Source organism: Schistocerca cancellata, chromosome 4 (genome assembly GCF_023864275.1).
Source record: "Schistocerca cancellata isolate TAMUIC-IGC-003103 chromosome 4, iqSchCanc2.1, whole genome shotgun sequence".
NCBI classification, from domain to species: Eukaryota; Metazoa; Arthropoda; class Insecta; order Orthoptera; family Acrididae; genus Schistocerca; species Schistocerca cancellata.
In genome coordinates, this window is record NC_064629.1 from 655,251,868 (window position 1) to 655,274,660 (window position 22,793).

At 39.3% G+C, this 22,793-nt stretch overlaps 1 protein-coding gene across 1 annotated transcript in view; it reads left to right on the forward strand.

Moving 5' to 3' along the window:
- Window positions 1-22,793, forward strand: part of LOC126183555 (ubiquitin carboxyl-terminal hydrolase MINDY-3 homolog) — an 82,643-nt gene that overhangs the window by 54,407 nt on the left and 5,443 nt on the right. Inside the window, exon 8 of the mRNA XM_049925634.1 lies at window positions 11,323-11,482. Coding sequence (XP_049781591.1) covers window positions 11,323-11,482 — 160 coding nt within the window. The remainder of the gene's footprint in view (window positions 1-11,322; window positions 11,483-22,793) is intronic.

Sequence of the window (22,793 nt, forward strand, 5' to 3'; positions counted from 1 at the left end):
TTTAGAGTTGTTGGAGCTGCTCATTCTACCATCTCCTGTGTGCATGAATTAAGCTACCATCTTTCCTTGGAAATATTAATTATTATGTACTCTTGGGCCAGTTATGGATAAAGGAAAAACATTTTTGTGGTTACTAGCTTGTGACTGTTTCAGTAGTTTAAGAATTGTGCAAATTGGGGCCGTAATGCTACTTACAGTTCGTGCAAAAAGAGTGTTAAGACACTGTGCAAGTGCAATCCCCTCCCATCGAAATGAGACGTGATCAGACAACCCAATCATGTACGTATCAGTACCACTTAAGGCAGTGCAATAAAATTATTACAGGGTGTTTACGACCCGGGAGATCCGAGAAAAACCCAGGAATTTTTTCGTCCGGGAGAAAACCGGGAATTGTTTAGAATTCTGGGAATTTTTCATTGTTTCAGTTTTCAGTTAAATTTTTGTGATTTTGCCTAGCAAGAACCAATACTCTAACAAAGGAGATTACTGTATTCCCCTATTGCAGAGTAATACTGCATCAACAAAACGTGAACGAGGGGAAAAAAACGAAAATAAAAGTTAAGTTGCAGAGGAAATGCGCCGTATACAACAAAAAAACACAGTGCTCATACAAGCGTCTGCCAACAGCAAAGTGTGTCAAAGGCATTAGGAAGACTATGCAATGCTTCATAACAACAAATTGCATCTGATGAGCGTGACGTGACAACTGTTTAAATTAGATTCGTTTGAGCAGTAGTGAGCGGGCTCTTGCGCATGCGCAGTTGAGTTGTGTATGAGTAGTATTTTCTTTTGCTTGTGGTTACAGAAGTATGGCTGGACGCCACTACTTAATATTGCCCCGGTTCGGAAATATAGTAAATCTGGCGCTGATGCCCAGAGCAGCCTGAGTTGTGGTGGGGAGATGGGTTGCCTTCACGTGACCTATGTTTACGTTCAGTGATTTGATGTTTCCTCTTCGTTTATTGCTCTCACATTAAATGATAACAAACGGATTTTTGCGGCCGGGAGTTATCAAATGAATAAAAATACGTTTGCATAATTACAGAAGGCTAAAATGTGGTATTAGTTTTAGATTTTATTTGCTCCTTCCTCACAGTCAAGCATTAATCGCCTTGCAGAACAATGAAGTTATTTTTGTCGGTTCGATAAAGAGATTTGGCTTTCATCAATCTTTTCTGCTTTATTTGGAACGAAGTGTTTAATTTCACACTATTGGCTAGTTTCAAGTGCACGTATGGCATTATGCTGTAATAAAGAACCAAACATGAGATAATACAGTACTGGTACTCCAAGAAAATTTACATACGGATCTGGACATATGAATGTGCATTTTAAGCCGAATTATGCATTTTAATATGGTTCACGAAATTCTGATGCTCTTAAAGTATTCTCTGATGTCTTGTTTCTTTTACAACATAATGTAAGATCTTTTAATGCTATGTATATTGATTTAAACCATTAACTTTCTTATTTGTATGTTCGCGCTACTTGGCTGACTACATCACGTGTCCTATGCTGTCATCAGCTGGCGAGATCACGCGACACGAGCTATGACCGGCTTACAAAAGCGCTGACAATCTCATATTCAGTGCTTCGGAAAGTGACATGCTGTGTTTGGTGGAATTCAAATTTATAGCTGCGTACATATTGCTGCACATCAAAGGTCTTTCAAAACGTACTGAGAATGTAGAGTATTGATGAAAAAAAAATTAAAGAATATTATAAAATTTACTTTAAACAAGTACTGCGTGTGCCAAGCAATGTTGTGATCCCCCCCCCCCCCCCCCCCCCCCCCCCCCCCCGCAGGGGGCTCATGGTTCTTTCATGAGTACGTGCGTGGTGAGCACGTGGCCCCGAGCTATTGCAGCCTTCCTTCTTTCCAGGGCTGCATTTCCTTGCCCTTCCCCTCCTTTCCTCTCCCTGCTCCATCCCCTTCGCCCTCTCCTCTCCCTCTCTTGGTGTCCTTGCTTACGTTGGCCCCGCTATCCTCCTGGTTATGTTGGTTTTGCAATTTAGTTTTGTTGCGTAATCACCTCATCCTTTTGGCATTCCCTGGTCCCCCTCTGGGGTTTGACCTCCATTACTAAATTTCTATTCCATAGTGTGAGCCATTTGGGGAAGAGCACCTTACCTAGTGTCTCTAACGTGTGCCCTCCTAGTCCTTTCCACCTTTTCTTTCACGTCGTTGTTTGATGCTAGGGTGCATAGCCAGCATGGTAGCCAGCCCATGTGGTGGGGTCGCTATGTACCCTTTTGGTTGAGCCCCCTGAACACACAGGGATCACACTTCTGATACCTGAGCTGTGACCATCTCTTGTAAGCCTAGGAGTGGCTGCTTGTCATCCTGGAGCATCGGAACTCCAGGCAATGGCCGCCGTGCCAGATGGCCCTTGCTGTGGCTGGGTGGCGCCCGTGAGGAGAGCCCCTGATCGGAGTGGGTGGTATCAGGGCGGATGGTATGCAAATGAAACGCATACGGGTCCAGAACTCTGGCCGTTCTTCTGCAGCCGCCTCTCTGCGTGGAACTGATTCTTTTAGTGCTGCTTCTCCTGCCCCTTCGGTATTCCCTTCCATGGCTACCCCCTGGGAGGAGGGTCAGGCCCATCGGCTAGGGGCGAAACATTTTCCCCGCTATCTGGTTTGCACCAGGACTGATGGGGATACTTTCACCGATACCAAACCTTTATTGTTTGTGGAACACATTGAAGACAAGTTTGGTGGAGTGGACTCCCTGAGCAAAATGCAGTCAGGTTCGTTGTTGATCAAAACTGCTTCAGCTGCCCAATCTGCGGCCCTTCGTGCCTGTACCCATCTTGGCACAATTCCTGTGTCCATTAGCCTCCACCAGTCTCTAAATATGGTTCAAGGTGTGATTTTTTTCACCTTCAAACTGATGAACTTCGGGACAATCTCGGACGGTGGGGTGTTCACTTTGTTCGGCGTGTCCAGAAGGGTCCGAAGGACAATCGCATTGATACTGGTGCCTTTATCCTGGCGTTTGAAGGGGATACACTCCCTGAGAAAGTAAAGATTATGGTTTATCGATGTGATCTGAAGCCGTACATCCCACCTTCTATGAGGTGTTTTAAGTGCTTGCATTTTGGACACACTTCTTCCCGCTGTTCGCAGGCCCCTCTCTGTGGTGTCTGTGGACGTCCACTCCAGGAGGGGAGTTCCTGTGTTCCCCCTCCTGTGTGTGTTAATTGTCATGGCAATCATTCTCCCCGTTCACCAGACTACCCAGTATATAAGAAGGAAAAGAAGATACAGTAGTATAAGTCCCTTGATCGTTTAACCTACGCTGAGGCTCGTAAGAAGTATGCACGTCTTCACCCTGTGTCCATGACATCTAGTTATGCTTTGGTTACATCTCCACTCCTTCCTCCCCCCTTCCTTACCGCTGTCCCGGACCCCTCTCCTCCCCCCCTCCCCTGCGGCTCCCACACCTTCTCCTCCGGGCGCTACTCCCCCTCCTCAGCCGGAGAAGTGTCCCACTTCTTTGGCGTCTGCCAGTTAAGGGCGTCCCTCCCGGGATATCCCTTCCTGCCACCTTCCAGGCCAAAGGTCTGCTGCTACCTGATGACCGCGAGAACTACGGTCTGTCGGCCCCCAGGTCGCCCAATTTCTTTTGTTCCCGATCTTGCTGCAGCTGGCTCCTTTGTCACACAGCCCTCCTTGATCTCAAACAGAAAAGAAGAAGAAACATAAGTCCCGGGACAAGGAGCCTCTGGTGTCACCAGAGGTCCAATCCCCGGCTTCACGACCAGCTTCTGACCTGTTGTTCATGGATGTTTTTGCCCGATTTTTCACATTTTTGGTGTCCTACCTCAAACTCTCCAGGGAGGGTGAGTGCCACTATCTAATATTGCCCCAGTTTGGGAATATCGTAGATCTGGACCTGATGCACAGATCAGTCTGAGTTGTAGTGGGGAGGTGGTAGTCTCCACGTGACCCGTGTTTACGTTAAGTGATGTTGCTGTTTCCTCTTCGTTTATTGCTCTCATGTCAAATGAAAACAAGGATTTCTGTGGCCGGGAGCTATCAAGTGAATTACAATACATTCACATAATTACGGAAGGCTAAAATATGTTATTAGTTTCAGATTTTATTTTATTTCCACCTTTCTGACAGTCAAGCATTAATCACCTTGCAGAACAATGAAGTTACTTTTGTCGGTTTGTTAAAGAAATTTGACTTTTATTAATCTTTTCTGCTGAGGCAGTGTGTTTAATTCAACACTATTGGCTAGTTTCAACTGTTGCTGCATTTCAAGTGCACATTTTCATCTTCTAGCATGTATGGCATTACGCCATAATAACGAACCAAACATGAGGTAATACGATACTGGTACTCCAAGAAAATTTACTTCCGAATCTGGACATATGAATGTGCACTTTAAGCTGAATTATGCATTTTAGTATGGTTCACAAAACTCCCATGCTCTTGGATTATCCTCTGATATCTTGTTTCTTTTGTGACAAAATGTAAGATCTTTTACACGTTTTACATGTACGAACGTACGGGATTCCTGCGTCATCATAGCTGTGCAAGTGCGGTGACGCGTGTTACCTGGCGCTCCCTGGCAAATGCCGAAGCAAACCTATTTCTAACAGGTCGCGGAAAAATATTCTGAATGGTTGTTTGAAAAGCGTTACTTGCGCAGTAAATTTCCTTTTACGCAAGATGAACTCTGTGCTAGAATGTACGATGAATTTCTTGAACCACAGAGCGTTTGACTGTTATTCAAAAATCAACTCTTTGAGGATGACCATTTAGAATTATTTCGAGCCCAGAAGACCAGACATTTATGTCATTGTTAAAAATTTTACTGGCACATTTGTGTGATGTATCTTAAAGTGTAATACACGCAAAAAATATTAACATTATGTGTGAAAGCTTAGCTTCTCTTGCAGCTTATTAATCTTAGAGACCAATATTATACGTGAAAGCTCTTCTTTTCTTGTAGCAACATTATGTATATTAATTTAAACCATTACATTTTATTTTTGTGTGTTCGTGCTACTTAAGTTATATTGCTATTGGCTGACTACATCACGTGCCCTGTGCTCTGAATATCCACTACCATCGGCTGGCGAGATCGCTTGACATGAGCTACGACTGGCTTACACCCCTGTTCACATTGCTGCACATGAGACATCTTTCCAAAACGTGTTTTTTTTTTTTTTTGAGTTTTGTTTTCTAAAGTGACGGGAACTTCTACGCCGGTATGTATAAAACCACAACCATTGAAAGGACTGATAAGTTTTACAGTTCCGAGGAAAAGTATACTGTTACTTAACATGGAAAAAATGTATTTTCATCTGTGAGAAAATGTATTTTTAACCGGGAAGACCGGGAATTTTTTTTTTTTTTTTTTTTCGTCCACATATACACCCTGAATGTCATTGTATGAACATGTATGTTTCTTGTGATCATGTATCTTTTTAAGATTAGTATTGTTTTGTAGAGGATTACTATAGGCATTCACTTATTGGGATAAGTTAACAGCTGCCTTTCATCTGTGACTTGATTAAAGTTTGTGGTTTCGAGTTGTGTTCGGGTAGGGTTTCAACATTCACCTTATCCGATGAATGCTTTGTTGTCAGAAGTAGGATGTATCACTTATATTTTCATTTTAAAGTGGTTATTCATTTTTTTTAATTCCCTTTTGCAATAAATTCTCCCATTTTAACTTTTCTGTTACATCTTGCTCTGGATTTCGGTGTCAATTTGAATGTAATGTCCACACTGAACAAATGATTGTCAGTAAATTTGTTCTCAGATTCTAAACTTGTATACCTGTTGTCAGTATACAGCGTGTGTCCCTTATCGAATAAACCTCTTCAGAGAGAATGGTTTTAGTGGGCATAGTGTTCGCCTTTTCATGTAACCAGACATGCAGCACATCTTAAATATTTTTAATTCTAATTTTGTGGCTCTTTTGTTTCAAATATTATCTAAATGTAATGCAGCCATGAAATGCAATAAACAATTTGTCAATACAAATGTCTCCTGTTGGATTTTAATATTGTAACATGTTTTTATTAGGGCGCTTTGTTTGTCTGTCTGTCTGTATGAATGTTCTGTGCAAATTTTGCAGTTTGTTTTAAATGAACTTCACGATGCACTGGGGACTTGAAAGAAGCTCGGAACTGGATGGCAGTGCAATTTTAACTTGCTTTCTTGTCTCGTGTGTGGAAGAAGGCACTTTTTGTACCACTATCATTCTCCCTTTTCCTGTTCCATTTGGGAGGAGGAAGATTGCTGATAAGCCTCCATGTGAGATCACGTCTCTCTAATTTTTACCTTCATGGTCTGTCCAGGAGATATTCGTTGGAGGAAGTAATAAATCAGTAGAGTCAAGTGAAGAGAAACTGAAATAAACCTGAAATTAATCGCACAAATCTGCTGTAATTTCATCAGGATGTGTGAAACGTATTGAAAAAATTTCACATACACACACAAGACTAACAACCAGAAAATAATTATTTAAATAAAGAGGAATTTCTAATGTACCTCATTTTCAAATTGGACTAAAAAATACAAAAAAATTTAATCTAGCCCCATACAGATAGTTCTCAAAATTTGTGATTGTTAATTTTTTAATAGATGTAAAAATACTTGTAAGAGTTAAACGAAAAATGTTGGTGCATCCAATACATAATTAATCCATGAATAGTTTGTCTCCATACTATTACACTACATAGTAATTGAGGGATGAATAGTTCACCTCATTGTTACCATCTATTGGATGTACCCCATGTCTTTTATTTTAAAGCTTAGGAATATTTTCATAGCTATTAAAAACTCATGTTCACAGACTTTCAGGACTATATCTATGTGGTTAGGAGAAACTGTTTTATACTTTATAGTCCAATTTAAAAACATGGTATGTTAAAAATGTTTGTATTTGAGTGATAATTTTAAAATTAATTTTCCAAGTGTGTGTAAGTGGTTGTATTTTGGATAAACAATTGGAGTCATTACTCTTCTTGTCAGCAAAAGGTATCTTTCTTAGTAACGTTTAAAGTATATTTTTGGAGGAGATGGCTCCCCCCCCCCCCCCCCAAAGAAATGTTTAGATCTGTAAAGGATCGTGGGATCAATGTAAATGTACGGTCATAGTTTAACTAATTTCAGCCACAGAACTAAGCCAAAAATTAATTTTAGTTCATTTTTGTTTGTCATTGTCCATTTCCCCATGTGCTGCGAGTAGACGCCTTCAGCTTGCTGTGATGTGCGTAAATTTGTTTGTTCGGCAATTTACTTGAACAATTTATCTGGCACAAATAGTTCATAGCAACTTCCTATCACTACTTCTGACGTTATATTCAAATTTTCAATTCTAAACCCAGAAGGACATGTAAAAGGTATAAGCTTTGGTTGATTGCCTCCCAGATCAGGCAATTTTCAACATTCTTACCTTTGTCTGATAACAAAAGCTCAACAGCTTTATGCCATCTTGTATCACAAATAATTTCACTACTATCTCTTTCTCGCTCTTCAACTGATAATTTCACATTCATGGCTAAAGACAGATGTTTGTCTGCACTGGAGCAAAAACTGCAGTGAACTGAATGAATATAAATGTCAAACAGTTCTACAACGTTTGTATTGCTGTGTTGTGAACCAAGCAGTTCCCCAGCTGCAAGCTGATATTGATGAAATCTTACCTAGTGGGCCAAACAATAGGCGAAACAGACATATTGCTTAATATGTTGACTGAATTTCCATAAGCATTTTGTTCTAAATGTAATTATCTTATGTTGTCATAAGAAACATTGCCCATGATAGGTTTGCAAAACCTGTATAGAGTAAGTGTCAACCTTAGAAGTGCACTTGGCATTGCTGTACCACAATATTAGTGTAATACATAGCAATGTGCATGGTCTGATGGTAGCAGTCAATGTGTAAAAGTGTTGACTGACCTTAGAAATTAAATTAATTTCCTGATTGCCATGTGGAGCTTAGTCTGAACAAGGACTTACTCCTCCGCTAATTACAAATATTGTGTAATGTGTATTAACCACAGCCTTATTGAAGCAAAGCATTTTATTTATATCTTAGGTATCCTATACCAGAAGTTTTTGTAGATGAGATTAGATGTAGTTCTTTCCATAGATACATAGTGAGTAGCTTCTTAAAAGCCATAGACCGTGTCATAAACCAAGAATACATAGTGTATACTTAAAAAGAGACGCTAAGATACCTTTCACAAATCCCAAATGAAGTGGTCCTCATGGATGTAAAAAAAAAAAAAAAAAAAAAAAAAAAAAAATCATAAAAAAAACTTGGGACGCAATAAATATATAGTCATGAATAATAAGAACCTTTCTGAACCAAAGCAAATGAGTTTAAATACATTATTCTGAATGCTAGTATAGATTCCATGAACTGAGTGAGCTGATGGTTTGATGAAGAGGTGCATCATTTATGACTGATTTTATTAAGCAATAAATATATTTGAAAGTAGCATTGGGACATTTTTGACTTCACACCACAAAATATTCATATTATATGTTTTTAGACTCAAGAAGCTTTAGCTTGGTTAGATAGGTTCCCCAAAAGATGATCCCATATGACATTATGGACTGAAAGTAACCAAAGTATGTTTTTTTTTTCTTTTTTCCCTCCAGACAACATCCACATTACAAATAAGGGTGTGTTTTGATGTTTCAGTAGTTCTGTGGTATGCTCCTCCCAGTTGAATTTATTATCAAGCTGTAAGCCCAAGAATTTAACACTTGTCAACTTTTCATATCTGCATGTCGTCATGTCTTAGACATTTACTGAGAAGAAACCTCATACAGTTCTGAACTGCATATAATGTGTCTCTTCAAAGTTTAGTGACAAAGAATTGGCTAGGAACCATTTATTGATCCCCCATTACATTTCCATTAACTAGTTTAAGACTATACTTCATTTGCTTTTTGATTCAGTGTATGTATCACCTACAGACAAAGCAAACTTGGCACATGGTCATGTTATAGATCGAAAACTCATTGATAAGCACAAGAAACCGCAAGAGCCCAAAGATGGAACCTTGTGGGACACCACACATAATTATTTCTCACTTGGATGAGGTCTGATGGCTTAATACAAATATCTTTCCTATTGACACACTCTGTTTCCAGTCATGTAGAGGATTGGAATCATTTTGTAGCATTTCCTGCTACACCATGATGATATAATTTGCTTAAAAGGATATTGTGATTTACACAGTCAAATGCCTTTGACAGATGACAAAATATACCAGTAGCCTGTAATTTGTGTAATGAATAGAGTAAATTCTCACTGTATGTGTAGATAGACTCCTCATTTCGAAATCTTTTAGAAATTCAAATTGTGACTATGACAATGTGTTATTGTTGTCAGATGGTTAAGAAGCCAACTGTAAATTACCTTTCTTAAAATTTTCCTTACACCGTTGATATTCCAGCCTGAAATTTCCATTGTTTGAAAGTCTAATTCTCTGGCACATGCCTTGGTTCAGTGCTCTAAGCAAAATTTTTGAATGTCAATATTTTTATATTAATGACAATTCCTGGTGGTGTATGTTGCAACTCCTCATTTCTCCATTTAGTAGTGAAGTGGTTGACATAGTCTCATCGCTTAAATATCTAGGTGTAACATTGCAATGCGATATGAAACTGAATGATCATCTTAGATTGATAGTAGGAAAGACAAATGCTTGACTTTATTTTATTGGGAGAATTTTGGGAAAGTGTAGTTAATCCATCTACAAAGTAGATGGTGTATAGAATGCTAGTGTGACTGATTCTTGAGTACTGCTCTATTGTTGGGAATTTCCACCAGTTCAGATTGAAGGAAGACACTCAAGCAGTTCAGAGGTGTGCTACTTGGTGTCTTACCGGTAGGTTCAATCAGCACACGAGTATTACACAGAGAGGCTTTGTGAAATCAAAAGGGAATGCCTGGAGGGAAGGCAATGCCTTTTTTGTGAGGTAGTGTTGTGGAAATGCAGGAACCGACATTTGAAGCTGACTGCAGAACAATATTACTGCCCCAAAGTAAATTTTGTGTAAGGACCATGAAGATATAATGAGAGAAATTAGGACTCATACAGAGGCTTATAGACAGCCATTTTTCCCTTGCTCTATTTGCAAGGGGAATGGGAAAGGAAATGCGTAGCAGTGGCACATGGTACCCTCCACCATGCACCATACGGTGGCTTTCAGAGTATGGCTGTACATGTACATGTGCATTTAAACATAGGATGACGACAGTTGTGGCCGTCGATTTGCTGTGGGTGAAAAGTACAGTCACAGTTCTCTAGACAGCGACAAACTTTTTCCATGATGGCATTGACCGTCTTGTCTCATAGTGGGATAAATGTGTTAATAGGTATGGTGATATTAATTTTGAAATGATAAATAGTTCTTACTTTTTCATCATCTGTCTCATTTTCAATTGACTCCTCCTTACGCCATTCATGATAGCCCCCTCCCCAATTGGTTTTCTGATATTAGCTCAGCCAGTTTACCCTTCGCTTCCCTGTTGAGGTGAAGGCCATGCTTGGGTAAGCCAATCATCTACTGACAGAATCAGATGGAACCACACTAATGTGGTGTGGCATCTGACTTATGCTGCCACTCCAGCTCCAAATTAAATCTCCTGTTTCCTGTTAGAAGAGTTCAGAAGAGCTGTATGGTGTCTCACACCAGGTACAAACTTAACATTAGTATAGCTTGACGCTGACACAATGTAGTATTTCTTGCAGATTCAACACTGGAAACTTAAAATTTTAAGGCTCTGTTTCTTGATCACATGTTTTTGCCATGTTCCTTAAACATTTTTGCCCTACTATGAATTGTCTGTCTGTGTAGCCTGAAGACTTTTTAAAGGCAAAAAATAATGCCAGTGACTGTTGGTTGACCATTTATCAACAAGCTCTTTTCTTTGTGAATGGAAAAACCGTGGCACAAAGGCCCATAACGCAAGTATTTGTAACTAGAAATTGTAATACTCTAATAAAGTGTTCACAGGGCGTGAATAACAAACCACAAACGACAAAACACAAGACTCGAAGGCTGATAATAAAGTTTATTGGTAACACAAAATTATTTGGATGGCCAATAGCAAAGGACATATGCATCTGTGGGGCAGGAGGGAGTTGTTTCCGCACTCCTCATCTCGATGTTCACATATATTCTTCTGAGATGTCTACACTATAGCTCACTTTCATGTGCTGGAATGCTTTCTTTTTCATCTTTCAGTATTTTTTTGTGTGTTCTGTTTCTTTTGGGCTTAAGAAGTATTTGGTATTACTGTATTGTATAAAAAAAATAATAATTGTTACAGTGTCAAAGTTATCATGAAAAAGTTGGATCCTGAGAACCTAGGAATTATTCTACTGAATGCATTCCTGGCAGAATTTTACCCTGATGAGAAGACCTCAGTACCAGATACATTCAATTTATATCACTATAATGGTCTACCAGGCTCTTGTCCTGATGGAAAAGTAAGTAGCTACCTTATTATAACAAATTTAGTAAATATGTTTACAACTGACTTGTGTAATTTTCCATGCAGCTTCTATAATCAGGGTCTAATGGATTTAACATAGTTTGAGCCAGTGGATAAATGTGTCAAAATAAGTCTGTAGTAATGAAAAGATATAAATACACATATAGAATTTTGGCTCATCTTGTGGGAACTTCAGGTTTTATACATACGTCTCTTTTTTTTTCTGGTCCTGTTCATTGAATTTTCGTTGGCATCATCTTTATTATAGATTAATTAATCTGTCATCCAAGGGGTTCACAACTCTCTTCTGAGACATGCATAGTGAACATCGGGTCCTGAGCCACTGCTAGAGGTACCTGAAATTAGCAAATAAACTTTGAAAATTTAGTATTTTGAAATCTGAATTTGTCATTTATAGTTTTTGATGTGTTCATGCATCTAAATGACCCAGACATGTCCTAAACATTGTGTATAAAAAATTCATCCCTTAAAGTTTTTTTTTTCCTCACCTTTCAGATTTTTAAAAAGTGGTAGGGAGGAGGTAGGGAGGATGCAAGGAGTGAGGGGGTAGTGGAAAAGAGGCTAGTCTTTGGACAGATGACTTGAGGCCATAGAAGAAGACAAAATGAATACAGAGTGTAGAGTGAAAATAGATCTAGGAAGATCTATTTTCTCTCTCTCTCTCTCTCTCTCTATTATATATATATATATATATATATATATATATATATATATATATATATATACCTAAAAACAAAGATGATGTGACTTACCAAATGAAAGTGCTGGCAGGTCGACATACACACAAAATTCAAGCTTTCGCAACAAACTGTTGCCTCATCAGGAAAGAGGGAAGGAGAGGGAAAGACAAAAGGATGTGGGTTTTAAGGGAGAGGGTAAGGAGTCATTCTAGTCCCGGGAGCTGGATGATGTAATTTTCAGTTTTCCATAGTTTGGTGTTGGCCATTCATTCGAAGAGACAATTGCTACTTGTAATGTCTACGTAAAATGCTGCACAGTAATTGCAGCAAAGCTGATAATTATGTAACATGGCTGCTTTCACACATGGCCTTGCATTTTATTGGGTAGGAAATGCTTGTGACTGGACTGCGGTAGATGGTGGTGAGTGGGTTTATGAGAAAAGTCTTGTACCTGGGGATGTGGGTAGGATATCACTCATGTCAGGACATGACGAGTGGGAGGGATGCCTCCCAGTGTATGGTGAGCTCCAATGGACAGTTGACTGCACCCACCCACCCGCCCACCTACCCACTGACTGATTATTTCTCTTCCTTTATTTTATTGTTGTCAGTCATATTGGTGTTCATTACATTTTTAGACATTTTGTTTTTACATTACGGATCATCTCTCCACCTGATTAACAGGAATTATTTATTCTGTTACCTGGACAACCCCTTCATCAGATTGGCAGGGATCAGGTGTGGGGGAGGTGCCCCTCACTGCAGGTGAGCCCTGAGAGACACTTGTCTGCTCTGTGGCCCACAGACTGACCTTATACTTTTATATTTTGTGAAATTATTTTTCACATCTGGCATCAATATTGCTTTCACTGCCTCTATTTTGCTACTTATACATGCTATGTTGTTGTTGCTGGGACATTAAACTGCAACCTTCCTACCTTCTTCGGTTTTCCAGCTTAGTAAGGATGCCTTTGTGCTTGTGCTCAATAGCCATCCAGTAATGTTTTCAGAAATAGCTTGCTATCATCTTGAAGAAATTTTCTCTGTGTTCCAGTAATATCACATTCTATTTGAGGGGCTCTGGCATAAAATATGGTAACTGACGTTTTAGTGGTTTGGAGATATTGGAATATGAAGTTTCGTAGAAATATAACAACTCATTTTACTATGTTATGTCTTTACTTCAAGTTTTAATGCAGTAGTTGACCATTACGGAATGCACTGGTAAGGTTACGAAATGGAAATTAATTTTTTTTTATTGGAAAAAGAGGCAATACATAACACATTGACACAAATTATAAGGTAGATGCCATGTTACTTGTGAACGTAAAATGTAGAGACGGTGTTATTCAATCCATTAAAAATGTTCATTTCCCACAGGAAAATTTGACATTATGAAGTTAGTTGATAATAATTTAAGCCAACATATTAATGACACAATGTAATGTAATTAAATTTAACAGTTTTAATAACTGAAAACACTAATAGTGGTATACAAATTTCACTCTCACTGCTTTCATCATTTGCCTTGGTTTGCTCGGCTGCTTTTAATGTCCTGCTTTCACTTTGCGCTGATGTAATTAAAGTTCAGCAAGTAAGGATTTTGATAAGCTTTGGTCTTTCTCCTTTTTTTTGCATTTTCTATTTTAATATGTAGGCAGTCACATGTGCTGCAAGTGTCTGATTTAGGGTTTTTAAAGGATATGTTGTACTCTCCTACAAAAATCCGTCGAAATTTCACTGGATAAGAGCAGTTTCTGTAGTTGTTCACATTCTCCTTTGTATTGGTCTTAACAGCTTTCTATTGTGTGCTCCATGCTCATGAATTTCCTATTTGGACTATGAACTCTCTTGTAATGACTGGTATATGTCGGCAGTATATTTATGAAAGTATTGACAAATTCAATAACTGCACTTGAATACTTTTTAGGATGATCCTGGTGTTTTCCCCTTCCATCTCCTGATGGGGTTTTACAGCCTTCCTTTATTTTGAATGGTAAGTATTCTAAGTGACCCCTACTTCCTAGTAGTCCATGAAAATTCAAGTGAGCAGCCTTACAAACTTCAATGTGCTTTCTGTTTGATATCACAGAATATCTTATAGTTGTACTCTGTCTTGATGGACTATCAGTTTTCTTTGTTTTGGTTGCTTGTATGCAACTTTGAAGGTAGGCATTCTGCAAGTCATAATTTCCCATATTCAAAAACTTATGAAACACATCTGTTCTCCCTCCCTCGTTGAATAATTGGAAACACCTTTTTCTGCTGTTACAGGTAGGACCAGGTTCGCGGCCCTGACTGTCATTCCCTTTCCCTTTTGTCTGAATATAAGCTAAAGCTTCTTGGCATTTCTGTTATTGATTCATACCTCTCTCCCTTTTTCTGCCATGACTCTGTTTGCCTTTCTTAGGATCTGCATTATTCTTAAAGAAAAGTAGAAAGAAATTGGTAGGCCTGATATAATTTAAATACGAAAAGATTTGCTTCGAAAAACACACACCGAAGTTAGTTTACAATTTTAATTCTACTACAGTTCTTCTTAACAAACCTTAATAAAAAATACGTTGAAAATTATTTTGTAGACACATTACATTACCTAACCAAGCAAGCTACACACTTTAAAACATAATATGCACACAAACATTTGTACAGGAGAATATTACTGTACATATCCGCAAGTTCTAGTTCTCTGTATAGTCCGTGGCATATATAACATGGTAACTACAGCAAATAGCATCTGCATTTCTCCGTAGCACGTATAACATGTTAAGTACAGTAGATACCATTGTTTACATGCAAAGGCAAATATTAGGTTAGTGACACTACTTACCTTATTTTCTTCTTTATTACTGCTGACATTACTGTCATAGTCTGTTTCATGGTAATTTAGATCTTTATCACTGTCATCACACTCAAAATAACTGTTTAATAGCTCTTCTAACATTGCAAAACCATCCACATTTATCGAGCCTCCAAACTCCAACTTTCTCACGGTAGCCATTTTCTCACAGATAACATGTTATATGTGCAGATGTCGCTACTTACGAGGAAAAAAAACAAGCTGTTTTCTGCTGCCATCCATGGAGATTTTTGAAAACTAACTCGTGTATTTATCTCGGCATGCAAGATACTACATCGTAAGTGGCATAAGTCATTTTTGGCCAAAATGTTAGTTACCATGTTTTACACCCGAGCTGCTCATTTGTTTGCTAGAGGCATGATTTTCATTGTAGTTTATTACATTTAGGAAGTTTTGTTTGATAACTAGACTGATGCCAGCTCTGACACAGTGCCAGATCACTTTCCAAGGTTTTTATTGTGGGCATGAATAACTTAGAAGGCATCTCTTTTACTTCAGGAGTAATTTCATTGTGATTGATTTGGAAGTAAATGCAAAGCTGCTCAGTCACCATGCTGTGATGCACCTGTAGCTATCACAGGTCATTTGCCTAATGGTGAAATGTACTCTCCGGAGATTTCAAGTAGTATCTTCATGAATTTTTTAAAGACTGTTCATTTTTTTTAATCAACAAATGATACAGCTGTCCAACTCAGTGATAGGAAAGCTCAGACATTGTGTGTCTGTGCTGCCTGATGGCCACCCAAACTGCTGGTAGTAGTAAATTGTTATTTGGATGTTGTGGAACTCCCAAAAGTCCACCCAGACATAGCTCCTCTTGCCTGGGTAAAGGTGCATTTACACCTTTACACCTTTGCACTTTGTCACTGTGCAGCTGTAGCTTTCCCCACACGGAAGTAGAGGGGCCTATTTTGCACACAGGTGTGAATGGGATCACTGGCACACACATGTTGAGGAATAGGCATGCAACCTACACGCATGCCTCTACTTCGATAGTTCATCGTAGAGCGTCCTTCTGATTACGGGCTTCAGTGGAATTGTGGGCTGCACAAGTTATTGGCAACACCACTCTTAATATTGACAATGTTTGCATTTGATAACATCTGAAAAGGTTTTTCAGAGACCACTAAGAATCACAGAATTTTGTTAACTTGGTTAAATTATTTAATGAAGCAACAGGTTGCAAGTTACAGTTCTCATCTTCAGACTAAAATGGCAGTGCAAAAAGCATTTAATGAAAGTGCAGATAGATGCTCTAGTTGTTCTTTACAGTCTTGGGATGTGCTGTGGAGAAAGGAGGATAACGTAATAAAAGGGAGTTTTTACTTTGTTTGTTGGTCTGTTGTTCACATAGCATTTTTAAAATTTTTATATTCTTTACTCCACCATATGTAAGAGATCACACACATGTAGGTGCTGCGAGTGTCAAAGCACGCGATGGACACACAACGTAGAGTTTCACTGTTGTTCAGACGATGGGGCGTAAGTCCGAAAATAGATTAAAAAACATAAAATCACTCTTAAATAGAATTTAAAAAAATTGTTAGTGAAAGTGCATATATCTGTTAAAAATATTCCATTCCGTACCATAAAGTTTAAAGACGGCAGCCGGGTGACGTAGTTCTCTTGCTACACCTGCTTACAACCAATCCTTCAGCCATCTTCAAGCAAGTGTTATGCAATGGAGATTACTATTAAATGTCACTAACATTATACCAGCAATTGGTGTGAAGATGCATGCTCATGGGTTACCATGAGTCCTCCCTGTAAAGTTTAGTTCCCTCTTCAAATATTGAGCAGTCAGTGATATGCAGGCACATGCCTAATCTGATACTGCATGCACACCTTCTGTTCCAATTTGTGGCTGCAGTGTTACAATCCAGATTGCAAAATTAATAAAATTGTTTAGGTGTTTCACTGCGCATAAAGTGTTTACATTCTGAAGGTATTAAAGAAATCGCTGGGTCCAATGTGTTATCCAGTTGAAAGCTGCCATAATGATAAAGATCTTCCACCAAACGTATTTCCTCATATTTCTTAATAATTAAACCCCAGAAGGATTTCATTGCTGCCAAGATGGTTGTGGCAGAATAATCCATAGAAAGTCCTGTGGTTATATAGTGCTCTGCTATGACTGACCTATTGGACTGTGAAAGGTGAGTGTGGTGGAATATATTCAATGCACTTTTCACATTCTCTGCATGTGGTCAGTCCAATGCAGGCTTTGCTACTATGGTATGGTGTTCTGTAGACTCCAGCCTTCCACAAACCCAGATCATACTTTACTGAACTGAGCAGAGTACAGTTCTTTATAGGTGGCTGGAAGATCACTTTTTCTTCACAATTCTTAGAATTCTGCCTTATTTCAACAAAACACTGCCAACATATGGGAGGAACACCCTGTCCTGGCTTTAATAGCTCCTTTTCTTGATCTTGGGAGTGATCACATTTCACCCTCCTTAAAACTAGGCTAATCTGATGTGGAGAATATCCATCATCCTTGAACATAGATTGTAGATGTTCAGGTTGCTTTGTTTGAAAGACACCAGTAGTTTGTGAAGGTTAGTGACAGATAAATGCCTGCAAGTACAGTCATTATGTGTGGGTTTATTGTAAACAGAATGCCCCAAATACCCATCCACTTCCCGACTGACAAAGACATCCAGAAATGGCAGTTGCTGTTCTCCAGTTCGATTGTAAATTGGAAATCATCATGGATTTATTCCAGAAGCTCCAAAAATCATGACCGCTCTCACTGTGGGATCACACTACATTGGTGCACTGCAAAGGAGCTGGTACTCATTTACACTAGGAAACTACTTTAATTGGTATGCTTATGGTGGTTTGGGATTGACATACATAAATCATTTGACTAAAAGAATATGAGAGACTTGTACTCTGTCTTCTTCCCATTTCATAATATGAGTGGTAAGGTGTGTGTGTGTGTGTGTGTGTGTGTGTGTGTGTGTGTGTGTGTCAATTTATATCCTTTTGCATCTCCTGAGAGGGTGCCACATTTTGCTTCCTCTTTGTCTTGTTGACTCTGTTATTCGACTACCTGACAAATCCTGGCAGCCATTGCGTATATGGCATTATTAATTGCTCAGAGCTATTCAGTGTGATTAAAGACCTGTTTTTGGTGAACTTATTGAGAAAATTTTCTTTGTAGTGATTTTATTTAAGCATATGCAGTGTGTTATTCTTCAGTATTTAAAATTCATTGGGAGTGATTGTGATTACTGATAGTGAAGGTCTTTGAGAGTACTTTTCATGTTCAAAAAGGATAATTCATGAGAAGCATGAGGTTTAAGGGAACATTATTGTTACCCACGTGGACATAAATATGTCAGTGATGGAATATTCTAAACTCAGTTTGATTGTCCTAATGTGCTTGGGCACAGTTCTTGTTCATTAGATCCAAGTCTTTAACTCCATCATTCGCAGATGAGGTCTTGAAAATTTTGTTCAATTCTGATGATTCTCCTTCCAGGGGGACACTACTTAATCATAGGCACCTTTGGTGCCAGGCAGGAGGGTTTGCATGCCTCAGTGATGCTGTGGGCTATGCCAGTAGTAGCATAGCTGCTGATAGGATCTCACATGCTAGACAGGCCCCAGTGGAGGGGCTTGATGTTGAGTGTCCCTCAACTTTGGGAAGGGAGGGCTGCCTGTTTCCCAGGGAGCTTCGCCAGCAGTGGTTAGGTACTGGTATAGTGAACCCAGATTTCCTGAGCTGGGGACTGGCCAGCACCACCACACCTCTTCTTTCGTAAACACTGGGCATACTTCAGGGACCATCATAAGGCACAGAGGTGGAACATAGTGCATTTCAGAGAAAAGGGGCCTTGGCTCCACTGCCTTTACTGTGAGGAAGGTACACATCTGTGCAAACAGCCCTCAACCTCAAGATGAGGTGAAGGACTGTTGAGATAAAACAGCCTGTAGTGGGCAACCTCTGGGGCACATTCTGCCTTCCCTTCCCCCCACTGCCAAGTTGTATAAGGCTTGCTCAGGCACACAGGGCTTCGTCTTGGTTGAGACTTGTTTCCCTAGTGGCTCTTGTGATCCCTATGGTGTGACCTAATTCCACATCCACTCCTGATGGGATGGGTGCACTGTCAGATAGTACGTACAACAAAGAGCTCGATTCGTGTGTCTGCATGAGAAGTCTCAGAATTTTAGTAACAAGGCACTAGACTGCCACAACACTTAAATTGTAATCAAGAGAGCGGAAGGGACGTTTAAGAATGTCTCCCCTTTCTATATTCATAAGGCATTAGAGGGTATTGCTGGGTCCTTAAAAAGTGTTAAATGATTTCATAATGGAATACTTACAGTTGAAACTGCTATGTCAAACAAAGTACTGAAGCTTCTGGGATGCAAGACCTTAGGTAACTAACATGTTGTGGGTGTATGTATAACACCCTTAACTTCTGTAAATGCGTGCTTACCTGCTCCGATGTGATGGAAATGGTGTTACATGAAGAATGGAAAAATATGGGTGTAATGGAAGTGCAGAACTACATGACGAGACATTGGAAACAAATGTAACATTTATTTTAACATTCGACACTCTGGAATTGTCTGAACATATTTTTGCAGGCTATACCTGTTTTCAGATTTGACTATTTGTTCCCAATCTAATGTAATGCTTCAAATGTCAAAGATATGGTCATACCACTATGGCATGTAACTGGAGGGGGCTACGTGGGGAAATTGAGGAAGCTCAACTCATGAATCTGGCAATTTTTGTACACTTCATCTGAACTGTATAAGCTGCTCTGGTCATCACCCATTATGGAGCAGAAAGTGTGAGGTTTATAGGGAGGAGAGAAAAATTCGGGTGTTGAAAGTTAAGATGCATACCCTATGATGAAATTTAAAAAGCTTTCAAAGCTGTGCAGCTCCCAGTGTTAGCTACTTCTTTTGCATTGGCCCTTAAGAAGCACTAAGTGTGATGCTTCCACATAAACACAGACCACAGATTATAAGAAGAGTACATGCACCTCTCAGTGTACCTTGAGGAGGAGGAGGAGGGGGGAAGGAAGGAGGGAGGGAAGGAGCTACACTTGAACCTGGAATTATTCAGAAGCCATTGACGACGTACTTGGAACCTCAGCTGTTTGCTGAGGTATGCACCTTCTCCTTTTATGATGGTGATGTATACTGTCAAGGATATTGCTAACCCGTGACCTCTTCAGGTAAATCACTGCTGCTGAAGGAGGAGGTTAAAGACAACTATTGCTAATAAATGGCTCTCATAGGAACTTTTGTGTTGCAGTGGAACTTTAAGAGATATCAGTAGCATTTGGAAGAATTAAATTTCCTGGCCCAGGAGAGACTGTTCTGCATCTGCTGACAAGAAACTCATTTTAAAGTCACCAACATAACTGCATCAAGGGGCTACCACCACTACTGGAAGGACAATGTTACTGGAGACACGTCCAAGGGTAGCGTGGCTGTTCTCATCATTCATAGATGTGACTCTTGTTCTGTCTCTTACCATGACTGTAAAAGCAACTGCATTGGAAGTTCTCATGTCAGTTAAAATCTCAGTGTGTTGTTTATATCTTCCAGTTCATGATCCGTTGAATACAGATGAACTGACAGAACTCTTCTGGGCACTCCCATGCCATTTTCCTCCTCGTGAGGGACTTCAGTGCACACAATGTGCTGTGGGGCTGCCTCTTTCTCCAGGTGCAGCAGGACACGGCTGCCAGGCACAGCCTCAGGAGGCTAGGGAAGGAGAGGGGTAAAGAAGGGGAAAAAGATCAGTGGGTGTGTGGCAGTGTGTTCGCTATACACTGTCAAAAATGTAGAGTACCCCTGCATGTGTGGTCAGTCAGATAAGTATGTAAATTTAACTGTTTACCAGAATCTGTTTCACCAAATTCATATCAAGAAACCAGAAAAGGATATCTGCCACACTAACAATAAACTTCATATGCAGATTTTTCACACTTTAGAACAGACGCCAGAGCTTCAGAATGAATTTATTGTTCACCAAGAATTGGCTAACGTCTTAAAAGGCCAATGCCAGGAATAAGGAAACTGCGTCAGCTGGTAATGGTAGAATAGCTATCACTATTGACATGTAGCAGTGTCTGCATACTGTTCTGTGGACTTTGATTGTCCACAATCTCAAGAAAGAACAAACATACTGTTACATTTAGAGTGATGGGCAAATCTGGGTGAGGAGCTGACCATGTGCTATCATACCGGGTATGATCGCATGCCTTCGAACATTGAGCAATGCATGATGTATTCAGACGTGTTGATCAGAATAAGAACTGTCACATATTTGGAATGCTGTTATCAGTTATTACAGATCAGCATTTGTAGGAAGTTAGTGACAACTTTTTAGCGGCTGGCTATACACACATGAAAACAGAGGTTGAAGGTTCATATTTTTCATCCCCAGTAATTGCGTCCAACTTGCAGGACAAGAAAGGAAAAAAAGAAGCCTTTTAAAGATCTTGAAATGAAACAGCTTGATTTTTATGCTTTTTTGTGACTACTCAGATGTCCATTACAAGTAAATACATGTAATGACCATGGGAAAGATGCTTATAAAAATGATAAATAGAGGCATTTAAAAAGAAATATTCGAAATTTTTGTAAGAACTCTTCACAGGCTAGTGGTGCAAGTCTTTGATCATCCTAGAAACATTCCTACTGTTAACTGCTGTAGTTCCTTGGCTTGATTGTATTACTGTTCTCCTTGTGTATGACTAAAACTGGGATAGTGGAATAAGTTCTGGCTAGGACAGCGAATGTGATGTCAGTTTCTAGGTAAGGTAGTGATTTATTGATGATGTGTTAGAATCCTTCAAAGTTTTAATATATGATAACGGAGAATTAGGTAACATAAGACATCAGAATTTTGGTACAGTCCTGACTATAAGGAAAAAATGGCTTTACTTATGTGATTCCCATTTACTCCCACCTCTCTGCAGGAATGTCATGAGCATATTTGAACACCTTTCTGATGATGCTCATGCCACCTGCTTTTGAAAATTCCTTTCTGTAATGTTTTAGAGGAGATGACTTACATCTGCAAATTACATGTGTTTTTTAATTTTTTATAATGATTTTGAAGAGTGTAGTACAGAAACAAAGTACTGAAATACAGTGCTTGAAGAGAGATTATATTTTCAACTCTTTTTTTTTTTCCCAGCAAATTATATTCTGTAAAAAGTTCTGCGAAATAAAAAGGGTTTGCACTTCTGACACTCCAGTTCAATCCAGATTATCATCCTAATCCAGAACTGAATAAAATGTGATATATTTACCAGTAATTAAGGAAAAAGTTCAGAAATTTTTGTTTGCCCAACAGAGAGATTACGGTGGATGAACATTTCCTTTACAAGTGGCGCCTTAGTTGAGTACAGTTTATGCCACTGGAAAGGGCATGATTTGGTATAAAGCACTGTATGATCTGGGAATCAAGAGTGGTTATATCTGGTTGTTTATAGTTTAAATAGGAAAAGAAACAAAGCTGGATTGGGAATTTAAGAGCCTACCAGTATCCTCTCAGGTGGTTGTGGCTTACCATTTCTCAATAAGGGGCATTGCTTGACAACAAAACATTTCTGTATGTCTTTTCAGCTTTTAGGTCTTGCAACCAAAAAATTTATGTACACTTACGGTCCTGTGAAGTTGAGTACCACCTTGTCTCAAGAACAAAAGCTAAGATAAGGAGGAATATCTCAATACAGAAGGGTAAAATAAAATGAAAGGATGGT